General features: G+C 47.5%; 1 protein-coding gene across 1 annotated transcript in view; it reads right to left on the reverse strand.

Moving 5' to 3' along the window:
• The window catches only part of LOC113406944 (hydrocephalus-inducing protein homolog), a 359446-nt gene that overhangs the window by 269093 nt on the left and 78231 nt on the right, over positions 1–12122 (reverse strand). Inside the window, 2 exon segments of the mRNA XM_029912029.1 lie at positions 1749–1867; positions 7531–7630. Of these exon segments, the coding sequence (XP_029767889.1) occupies positions 1749–1867; positions 7531–7630 (219 nt within the window).

A 12122-nucleotide genomic window follows, 5' to 3' on the forward strand; every position in this document is an offset into this window, starting at 1 on the left:
AAGCACAATCTAAGACTTTCCCAATTGTTTGTGACACATTGTAAGTTTGGGGCTGGATTCTGTAAATTGCTGGGCACCCACAAATCCCATTGTCTTGAATAAGAGATGCAGGCCTCAGCTTCTCTCCAGATCATACCCTTTATACTGGTCAAAAAGTCCCCACTACTGTCAAACACATTGTTTCACTGATACATTTTGCCTTAGGCAAAATTATAAATTTCTTCAGTGCTGCAGGGTGACTTCCTGCCATTTCCACAGACACATTTCATCTGTTCTACAATCTCTCGCTCCCTTTTGTCCTTGTAGAATCTAGCAAAGAAACTGAGGGAGAAGCATGAAAATGTGACTTGTTTTTTAAAATTCTGTACTGCTGCAAAGAATAGTTGCACACCCTCCTCTTCCTCATTGAGGAAAGAATAAAAATAATCATACACACTCTCATGTATTTTACTGCTTAGTTACACCAGGTCCTAATATAAGCTACCCCTAAGTTGAAGTTTACTCACTGTGTAGCTGCCAAGAACAACACTGACTAAGGGCAACATCTAGTTGTTTAAATTTGTCTCAGGTAAGAAAAATAATAAATTGATAGAGAGAGAAGCAATAAGGCATCAGCATTAAAAATGCACAGAGTACAAAATATTTCTGTGAAGAAACACCTTAAGCATGTCCTTCCCCGCCACAGCAGGGCTTTCAAAAATGTCCAACATGATGCATTGCCTCATTTAATACCTCTTTAGGTTGCTGTGTTTTTCATTTTTGCTCATATTTGATGCCATTGCTAATATTTGCTTCACTTGCAGAAACTCTTAACTCTTTCAGATTGATTCCTAAAGTCCTCATTGCAAAGAGAGCAAGGGGTGGGAAGAGATTGATGGGCAATGGACAGCATTCAGAGTCATTTGCAAGTGGTAATTTGCAGTCAATAGATCAGGTGGCATTTCCCTTAACCTCAGGAAGCTGTAGGATGTACTGAACTGAGGGTTGTTTGAATGGACTTCCACAAAATTGAGTTCACATGCAGCAAGCTTGTTCCAGCTACTAGCCATTGTCTATTGTACAAAACCTGTCAGCATAGCCCTCTAGCATAGACACCATGTACGCTGACAGGAGGAGTTCTTCTGCCTACATAGTACCACCACCTCCCCTAACATCAGCAATGCTGACAGAAGAACTCTTCTATCAGCACAGTTGCATCTACACTAGGGGGTTTGCTGGCAGAACTACGTCAGCTATAGGCATGGATTTTTACACCCTGACCAACATGGCTAGGCCAACAAAACTTTGTAGTGTAGACCTGGACACTGTGTCTTCTTAACAGCCATAGCACAAAGGTGCATTGCATTTAAGGCCTGAACCAAAGTCTACTGAAGTCACCGGAGTCTTTTTGCAGAGGATTAGCTATGTCCTTATGCTATTTTAGTGCCTAAAGTGCTGCTCAAGCCATAAAACACAACAGACGTAGACACCCTGCACTAAGGATACAGCGAGGAGAAATGCGCCCCTAGAAGTAGGCAGTGGGAACATACACACCATTCAAAGGTAGATGAAGCCCAGGGTTTGCTCATTCTGAGCTTGCGCTCAGGACACCCAGCCACTCTCAAATCAAAATGACCCAGTTACCAAAAGCTCTGGGGTTCAGGAGTCTCCATACTCTGTAGGATTAGCTCACCTTTGGCTGTATAGGAAGCAGTCAGACTCTGTAGTTCACATGCCATGGGCCTATCAGCACTGCCCTATCTGCTTACCTCATAACTGTGTGTTGACCCAACAAAGACCTTTCCAATATCTAGCTGGTCGAAGCTGAAGAGCAGCTTGGGACCCATCCCTTCCCCTTTGATGCGCAGGGGGAGCCGGGTCTCACGGCCTGTGAAGAAGATTCAATTTTCAATAAACAAAACATAGGAAGTGCCAGACTGGGTCAGTCCCATCTAAGCCCAGTGTGACCCTGGCTGACTAGGGCATGCTAGGGTGTATTTAGGTTAATTCACTTGTGTAGATCAAAGTAATGGTTAGATGTATAAGTGTGTATTCAGATGTTTTAAACTTCATGAAAACTAGTGGAATGCTACTGGTATTGTTTTTGCTTATCTGTTCCTGTCATAATGTAATAGCAAACATTTACATGGTAAACACCCTTGTAACTAAATTACCCATCAAAGAAATCTTGTGAAAAGCTAATGAAGGACTTGCTATTATAAATTAACAGAAATGCTAATTTCACAGCAAGTGGTCATTATATATATATAGTCAAAGGTCTAAGTGCTTTCCTCACTCACCATCATCAAAGGAAAAGGCCATGTTAATAGAAACACTCTCAGCTTGCTTTCTGTGTGAAGAGACTATAAATACGATTCAAGGAAAGATCCTGTGTCTCTGGACTGTTTGGATTCTAACAGGACAGAATAACTGAACGAGAAGACAGAGATTCCCAGAATTATTCTAAGTAGCCCTGAAAGACTTTTGGGAAACTGGCAGTTTATTACATCATTGCCACCACTTGGAGTTACAAACTGTCATTTATCTATTGTTATATTTTACCTGCTTTAATCTCTCAGTAACTGCAATTCTTTTTTCTTAGCTAATAAATCTTTAGTTAGTTTACTATAGAATTGGCTGCCAGCATTGTCAGAATCCTACTTGGACTCCATGCATGCTAGTGAATTGCCCTATAGCCATTTTAATTTGATGGGAATAATATGTGGGCACAGGTCCCGTTACAGAATTGTGGGGGCCTGTGCACTATGGAAATTAGGTCCCCCATCTTCCCTAAACTAGACAACCAAGCACCCCAGTCCCATATAGGCCCAGAATACCCCTCTCTCTTCAATCCACACAGAGCCCCTGAAAGCCCCTCAGACACCCCGAATGCCCCTCTTGCTCCATGCACAGCCCCCTGAATGCCCCTCCTGCCCCCACTTCCCCCTGAATGCCCCTCACACCACCCACAGCCCCCTGAATGTCCCTCCCACACCCCCACTTCCCCGTGAATGCCCCTCACACACCCCACAGCCCCCTGAATGCCTCTCTTGCTCCACACACAGCCCCCTGAATCTTCCTCCCATCCCCCACAGCCCTCTGAATCCCCCTCCCACCCCACATATACACCATCAACCCTATATCAGCCCCACCTATCCTGACCACCCTCACACACATCCCAATAGTGCTGACATACATCCCACTCACCACAGCTCCCAACACCTTAATGTCACTGGCCACAGCCTCCAACATCCCCCACTCACCCCCAACACCCTGGCCCCCCACCTCCATTCCCTCAACATTCCCCACTCCCATACATCCTCCACAACTCCCCCCACCATCCCCCATTCACTCCCAACCCCTCACCCCATAGCCCACCTACAACTCACCCTTACCCCCACCCCCACCATCTCTGGGACCTTCCTAAGCACTCACCAGCACCCCCTGCCCCCAGCTCAATGCTCTGCTCCCATCCCAGGCTAGGGCGGATCCTCCCAGTCCTGGCCAGCCAGCTCCGTTCACTCCTGCTGCCTGCGCCGCACTCACATGCTCTTGCACCACTCAGGTTTGGCACAGCCACTCCTCCCTCCGTCCTGACAGGGGCAGGGTGGGGAGGGGGCTGGCCCAAACTTGAGTGAGTGGTGTTGCGCTGTGATGCAAGGGGCCACAGCGCTGTTCAGTTTTGGGGTATTTTGCTGGTTGTTGGGGGGGTCCCCTGAGATGGAAGCCCTGTGCAAGTGAATAGAGGACACATTGGTTAATCCAGGTCGGTGTGGGCATAAGATTTATAGTGACCTTAAATGGTCACTTCCTTGCTTTTAAATCCTTGGGTTTTATAAATGACAAGGCAAGGCGAGGAGACTGTGGTCATTTAACAAATTTAACCTGGTTTTTAAATAAAAAAATATTGTTTATGGAAAAACAGTATTTTGTGGTTTCTTTATAACTTTCATTTTAGCTATTCTTTACAGTGCAAATAAATGGGATGGACATAGCACCCGATTATTAAATTAAAGGAGCGACTGGCACTAGACTCAGGAATCCAATGGAGCTTTCCCATACTGAGCCAATATGATCTAATTTAGGGCTCAGTCCTACCAGGGGTGCTCAAATAGGGCTTTACAATGGAAGCTGGATGCAATCTTACCTATGAAAAGGCTACTTCCTTTCCTAATACCTCCTGACTTACCTCACAGGGTACAGAACCCGGATATGTGCTGTGTTGAGCTAATGGAAAAGTGGAAGAAATCTCTGTACATACTCAGTCAAATCTGAAAGTGAATTTTAATTGGACTGTTCTCAGCTCTTCCATGTTTGTTTTCTACAAACACTCAGAGCTTAGGTTTTACTAGCATGTATACCTAGAAAAGCTTATTCTGAGCTCAAATATTTGCCAAAAGCAAATTTCAAATGGCCTCTCTCCTTAACTGTCAAATTTGCAAGCTATGCTGTATTGGCTAGTTATGCAATCACCTGATCCAGAGACAGAAAGACACAGAGTAATGAGCCAAGGCCTCTGTGCAAGTGGACCTATGCAGAGCCCCACTCACGGAGGTGCAGGGATTTGCCTGCATAATTCTTCTGCAAGATCAGGGCCTAATAAAGTAAGAACTGCAAAGATTCCTAATGAGCTGCTTGCAAGCATTCTGTGCATTATTCACTGAGGAAATTTGTGAATGGTACTCAATACACATGAGAAATTTGTGAACTAGAATAAGATGCAAAATTCATTGAATAATTGATTAAAGATTATTATTTGCATTATAGTTACCCCTGGAGACCTCAGCCAAGATCAGAACCCCATTGTGACAGTCCCTGCCCTGAAGATCTTATCATCTACATAGTTAAGACAAAGGAAGGTTTGTTATTGCCATTTTTCAGCTGGACTGCTGGGGCACAGAAAGAGTAAGTGACTTGCCTGAGCTCACACAGGGAAGCTGTGGAAGAACAAAGATCTCCCAAGTCCCAATCCAGAGCCTTAACCACAAGACCATCCCTCCTCTTAATCACTGCAATTATTTGCTGAGTTCTAGTTCTGCTATTACTGTCAGTCTAACTGGGTGGATTTCCCCCGCCTGTAAATAGCTTGCATCATGCAGCGGCTTTTCTCCTTTCTCTCTGCAATCTGCTCATTTTGTTAAGGCTCTTCCCTGACTGCCGTCTTTTGTTCCAGATGTCAGCAAGGAAAAAGCCTGTGGAATCCCTTTGCAGCACACCGGGGGACTCCGGTAGAAAGCTGAGTAATACTCCACTGGTGGGAGACCTAGATGCCCAGGCTAAGGAGCAGCATGTCAAACGTGGGATTCCTTGGCAAGGGCTTTTCAAACAAATCTTTCCTTCAGTAGGGCTGAGGAATGAAGACCAACCCTTGCAGCTGGTGGATGGGAAGACAGAAGCCCTCTTTAATTACTGGAGGTGATGTTTGCCAAGTAAACCCTATGCAATTACTATGTAAGTAAAAAGTACTTGCATGACATTTGTATCCTTTAGCTTAAAGCCTTATGGAAGTCAACAAATGACTGTGCACAGACCACAGATTATACTATCCAGCAGCTCAGCGGGAGTTTGGCTGCCAACAGATCAATTCAAGGGCCTGATGTTCCCTCCATCTCAGAAACCCACAGACAGGGAAATACTCCACTAGGAAACCCACAATGTTCCACTGACCCCTCCACAGCCTCCAGCTCAAGAGGAGTGCCTTACAGCAAGCTGAGCAGGACAGGCAGCAAGCCCAAGAGGAACTGCCCAGTTCCAGGAATGTTTCATGCTGGTTTCAGACAGCAGAGTTTAATGGCTGTCTCCACAAGGGGTAACAGGCAGGGGCAGTGAATCAGTCACTCCTATCAGAAGATGCTTCCATGCCAGTGTCTGCTGAGATGTGCATACAGTCAAAGGGAGGGGGACACAGGTGGCTCTCGACTGCAAATGCTGGGTAGCCTCCACTGCACTGGGCCTGGAAAGCATTGCACTCGGTCCCTAGGGGGCTGCATGCATCTAGACCAGGGGTGGGCAAACTTTTTGGCCCGAGGGAAATTGTTCGTGGGGAAATTGCATGCAGGGCCATGAATGTAGGGCTGGGGCAGGGGGTGCGGGAGGGGGTGCGGTGTGCAGGAAGGGGCTCAGGGCAAGGGGTTGGGGTGCAGGAGGGGTGCAGGGTCTACAAGGAGGCTCAGGGCAGGAGATTGGGTGCGGGAAGGTGCGGGGTGTGGCAGGGGGCTCAGGGCAAGGAGTTGGGGTGTAGGAGGGGTTTGGGGTGCAGGGTGGCTCAGGGGAGGGGGTTGGGGTGTGGCAGGGAGCTCAGGGAGTTGGGGTTTGGGGTGCAGGAGGGGTTTGGGGTGCAGGGGGGCTCAGGGCGGGGGGGGGGGGGGGGGGGGAGTGGCAGGGGGCTCAGGGCAGGGGGTTGGGGTGCAGGGGGGGCTCGGGGCGGGGGGTGGCTCAGGGGAGGGGGTTGGGGTGTGGCAGGGAGCTCAGGGAGTTGGGGTTTGGGGTGCAGGAGGGGTTTGGGGTGCAGGGGGGCTCAGGGCCCAGAGTTGGGGTGTGGGAGAGTGGCAAGGGGCTCAGGGAAGGGGGTTGGGGTGCAGGGGGGGCTCAGGGCAGGGGTTGGGGTGCGGCAGGGGGCTCAGGGAGTTGGGGTGCAGGAGGGGTTTGGGGTGCAGGCTCCGGCCCGGCGCTGCTTACCTGGAGCGGCTCTGGGGTGGCAGCAGTGCGCAGTGGGGCTAAGACAGGCTCCCTGCCTGCCCTGGCCCCATGCCGCACCACTCCCAGAAGCAGCCAGCACCATGTCCCTGCAGCCCCTGGAGGAGGGGGGGCAGAGGGCTCCACGCACTGCCCTTGCCTGCGGGTACCTCCCCCAAAGCTCCCATTGGCCACGGTTTCCCGTTCCCGGCCAATGGGAGCTGCGGGGGGCGGTGCCAGGGGCCGCAGGGACATGGTGCCGGCTGCTTCACGGAGCAGTGCGGGACCTGTAGCATCTCGGGGGTGGCAATCCCGCGGGCCGGATCCAAAGCCCTGACGGGCCAGATCTGGCCCGCGGGCCGTAATTTGTCCACCCCTGATCTAGACTCACTTTTTCTCCTCTCCACCCACATGCAGGGAGAGAAGCATTAGGATTACAGGACTTGGTCCTGCTAGTACTGACACACGTGCCAGTCCATTCCGTAAGGCTCTGCAAGACTGCCTAGGGAGAGGGGCTGCTGCTTGGTTGCATGGCAACAGACTTTAGGACGGGGCCCTGCCATGTATGCAGTCATGCCATATGAGCCATAGTCAAGGCAATGATTGGGAGCCACAGGCCAAGTTTGTAACTGTCTGAAAATCTGAGTGAAAGCTACTATATTATGTGGTCCATATAACACAATGACAGACCTTATTTTGACCTAGATGATCTCAGTGTATTTAGTGACTTCAGACATTGCATCCTGAAGCCTTGCCTCTGGGGTAGCTTAGCACCACCAGAAAAGCCTCACACCAGGGCTAGTGTTGGCAATCCCATGACATGAAAACCAAACACATTAGTATGTTATGCTTATTGTGCCGTTAGGAATGCTGTACCTGAGATGTCACAGTAGATGGTTCTGTGATAGACTTTGGCTTCTCGGGGCTTAAAGATCACATTAATTTCAGCTGTGGAATTTGGCCAAACATCTCCTTCCTAAAACAAAAAAGAAGGATAGAGTAGTTTCAACTACAGATACACACATAAAAAAAAACAAAACTGAAGGCATGGATTTACTATTAAACATACTGTAAATATAACTGCCTTATTAATAGCACTTCATGGTATAGGTTTCTACCAATAAATAACAAGGATAGCATGAATATTATATCCTGATGCTACTGCCTGGCTAAGCATACTAGAGAAATTTAGAAGACTGACTTTGTAAACCATAGAGAGGCAAAGTGGGTGAGTTGATACTTTTTATTGGACCAACTTCTAGTGGTGAGAGACAAGCTTTCGAGCTTACACAAAGTTCATCTTCAGGTCTGGGAAACTTAATCAGAGTGTCACCGCTAAAGACAAGGTGGAACAGATTGTTTAGCATAAGTAGTTAATACATGTTTCAAGGAACCATTCAAGGTGAAGTGGCCTGTTAACACCCCTCCCGTCATAAGGAGGAAAGGAAGTTGTGGATTGCCACGGGCACGCAGGGGCGAAAGAAAATGCAGGCCTGTTATTTACCAGGCTGCACGTGGCAATAGACTATATTGGTAAGGGATGCAAGGAGAGTATGGGTCACGATGCAAACTGCAGAGACACACACACACAACTAAAATTAATCAATTTAAAGTTTTATTGGGGATAACTACAAGGGGTAAGGGAGCAGCGTTTGATTAGCTAATAGAGTTAATGAAACTTAAAACACACAATGACTAAAGTATCTACTAACAATATTTATAAACAAAGATGCAGCAATTAGTAATAACTGATACTTACGAATACAAACCAACGCATAACGACCGGCAAACGTAGAAACTCTGTTTGAAACACGTGAGCTGAGAGAGAGGCTTCGAGGTGATCAGGCTCGGTTACGGGTGTACACAGGATACACAGGATTCGTTTTTCTTTCTCCTCTCCCTGCCTGCACATGGCAGGCAGCCCATAAAGTACCAACTATGACATCATAGAAGTGTCATAGGGGACGGGGCCCGAAACCTGTTTGTGTTGGTTTCTGATTGGCACAAGCAAAGTTTACACCAAGTAGGGGAGCAGGTGCCTCAAAGTCTGGCTTCGCCCCCAAAAGGTGAGGAAATACATATTGCTTTAGAATGCGTGCAACACTGAATGACAAAAGAAGAGGCCAGGGCAATACCAGTATGGGCAAGTTTTACAGGATGCAGACAGGAACTCATCTCAACAGAAGTGTGTGGAGGGGAGCAGTTGGTGGGGGTTGTTAGTGGGTTATAGATTGTTGTAATAGACATAAAAGCAGTGTCTCTATTCAGTCCATGATTTTTAGTGTCTAGCAAAGTTATGAATAAAAGAGCTCTGTGGAGCTAGAAAGCTTGTCTCTCTCACCAACACAACTTTGTCCAATAAAAGATATTAACTCTCTCACCTTGTCTCTAATATCCTGGGACCGACACGGGTACAACAATACTGCATACTACCTGTAAACCATAGACAGCATCTCGTTTCATTATAGAGCCATTGGGCCCAATTTTGATCTCTCCCTGATTCAACAACTTCCAAGGAATTACTATGGATTTACACAAGTTTAACGAAATGTAAAATCTATACCGATGGCTCCAAACAAAACAAAACCCAGCCCAAGTTGTCTGAGGCTTTAATCTAGCAGGAGAGGTAAACTGAGGCACAAATGATAGTTTTCCCTGGCTTAGTTAATACAAGTCTGTAATAATTATTCAGTGCTCTTTGTTCTACTATTCCCCCAGTTAAATATAACTAATTCTATCACTTCACATCCTGGCAGTCTATTCCCAGAGCAGGTGTATGGACACATGCAGTATGCAGCAAATTTTGTTTGCCACACTATCTACTGTATGAGGCTTAATGTACATCTTAACAGCTCTCTGACTTTGTACATTTCTCTTTAAAAGGACTAGGTCAGGGCTGACTCAGTGGCTAAGCAGTAAGATCGGATTCTCCATCCTGGTTGTCGTGATCCTCAGAGCAGAAAGCTGCAGGGCCCATCGATTCAGTCCCTTAAAGGCAAAGAGTGCTTGTCTACACGAACGCTTAGTTCGTGGCAAGCTGGAGTGTAAAACTCCCTCACACCAGCCTGTTGCGCACTAAGGGTATGTCTACACTACGGGATTAATCCGAATTTAGATAATTCGAATTTGGGAAACAGGTTGTATAAATTCGATTGTGCGCGGCCACACTAAGCACATTAATTCGGTTTTTAACCACATTAATTCGGTGGTGTGCGGCCACACTACCCCATTAATTTTAACCACATTAATTCGGTGGTGGCGGCCACACTAACCCTAATTCGAATTAACAAAATTGATTTTGGCGCTACTCCGCTCGTCGAGGTGGAGTACAGAAATCGATTTAAAGCGCCCTTTAATTCGAACTAAATGGCTCTGTTGTGTGGACGGGTGAAGGGTTAATTCGAATTAACGCTGCTAAATCCGAATTAATCCCGTAGTGTAGACCAGGCCTAAGTGTCTGTGTGCATCCTGCTGATGTAACCAAACAGTTCCCTCGTGCTTTGATCTACGCTGCTTCAAAACGGGGGTAGATCATTGCGCACAGGGACCTGTTCCTGCCCAGTAGCTCACACAGACACTCAGAGCACAACGAGCAGTACAGAGTAGATTTACACACCAGCTTGCTGCGGACCAAATGTTCATGTAAATTAGCCCTAATACCAACCCATCAGCTGAATAAAAGCAAAATCACTGATGTACTTGGATGAGAAAATCACCTTAACCCCTGGCCAGAAGGACGATGATCATGATGGAGGTATTAGAAAGGATGGGGGTATAAAGCAGAGGAAAACAGGATGCCCGCAGGCTTGCAACTGGAACACGGATGTTGCCACTGGAAAGAGGAAAGCAAATGGGAAGTGAGAATGGTCCTATTTCAAAACTGTCACCCTGGGCAATCCATGGTATTCTCTTCATTAGCGTTTGTAGGGCCTACCATACAAGACAGCAAACTGGTGATGGTGCGTTAGGGTACTGTCAGTGTGGGTCTATGTGTGCCAAGGAGTATGGAGAGTTATGTCAGGGCCTGGGGCTGTCAGGGTTCAGCAGACTTTGGGCTTCACATAGCCTGGCATGACACAGTTGCAGATGTCAAACAAGGTTTCCTCTAGATGGCTGGAAGGGTTAACTTGCAGCAAATACCTCTGGCTCACTGGGAGTCAGCACCATAACGTCAGCCCAGTGAGTCCAAAGCAAGCTAAATGTTGTGTCTCTTAACGTCTGTGCTGTTCAGCCCAGGTGCAAAAGTCCTCTCAGGCCAGGGTCCAGGCAGTGTGCTTTCCTCCATGAACCCAGGGCCTCTGCCATAGCCCAACCACTACTCCTTTGTGAGTCCCAGCTCTCAGCCTCACCTTTCAGCCATGGCAGCTTGCTTCAGGGCAGGTATTTTCCCGCCGCTTCAGGGGAGGGAAGGTGGGGATACGTTCACCCCCACACAGCAGGGTTTAAAAACATCAGAAAAGGAGCTGTGTCAAGGAAACTCAGTTCCTTAGAGCTACAGAGCAGTAAATGCAAAAACCCCGATGGAACGCTTCCTAGAGCGCCTCAGAAACCTGATCAGTCCAGAACCCATTGTCCAGCTAGGCTCACTCTTACGTTGATTCCAATGGGGTTAGTTACACTTTGGTGAAATCCAAATCAGGCTTGGAACCTTTAGGGCTCGATCCTGCTTCCATTCAAAGCAATGGAAAATCTCCTGTAACTATAATGGTGCAGGCTCAGGCTCTTGGACTGACTGCACAACAAAGTGCCTTTTTACTGTCGATTTAGTGTGGATTGCGAGCCAGTCGAGCCCTAAAACCCACTCTCCTCAAGCTGGCTTGCTCATTACTCAAAGGCTGACAGGTGTAATGGAAGCAAGTGCAATGAAACTCATAAGCAAAAACAAACGTATACAGAAGAGAGAGAGAATTAAAAAGTACAGGCGCCCTTGCTAACAACAGTGTGGTTTTCTAGCTGAGTGGGTTTGGCTGACTTTGGGATTTGCTGAAATCCAAGGCCAGCATGTCTGGGACACAGTTATGACTGACACTGCACTCTTACCCCGCCGTTTCCAAGCTCAGTCATGGGACTGATAGGGAGACAGTCATAGACTCGACAGGACACACAGGTTCGGGAGGCTGGGGCTAGAGCCAGGGCTAGACGTGGTAAACAGGCCAGAGTCAGCAGACGCTCTCAGGCCACGCCAATTTAGTCTCGTTATTAGTGCCCCCCAAAACAAGTTGCAGTCTTTTCCCGTTGTGAACAGGTCTGGATTTCAAGTGTCTGGCCTGTGGATTGTGAGCTGTTATTTACCACCTACATTAACGCGATGAAGGTAAGGAGAGGTAAGCTATGGTGCCATGTGAGATTCATACTCTGGGCGCTTCAATCCTTAGCACAACTTGGATGCTAACACTGCTGGCTCTGAATAAAGACACTGCAGTTTGTTGAAAGCCGGAACTAGGAAAAAGGGCTACATTAAAAAACAG

Source organism: Terrapene carolina, unplaced genomic scaffold, assembly GCF_002925995.2.
Source record: "Terrapene carolina triunguis isolate 2854851 unplaced genomic scaffold, T_m_triunguis-2.0 Scaffold166, whole genome shotgun sequence".
Taxonomy (NCBI): Eukaryota; Metazoa; Chordata; order Testudines; family Emydidae; genus Terrapene; species Terrapene triunguis.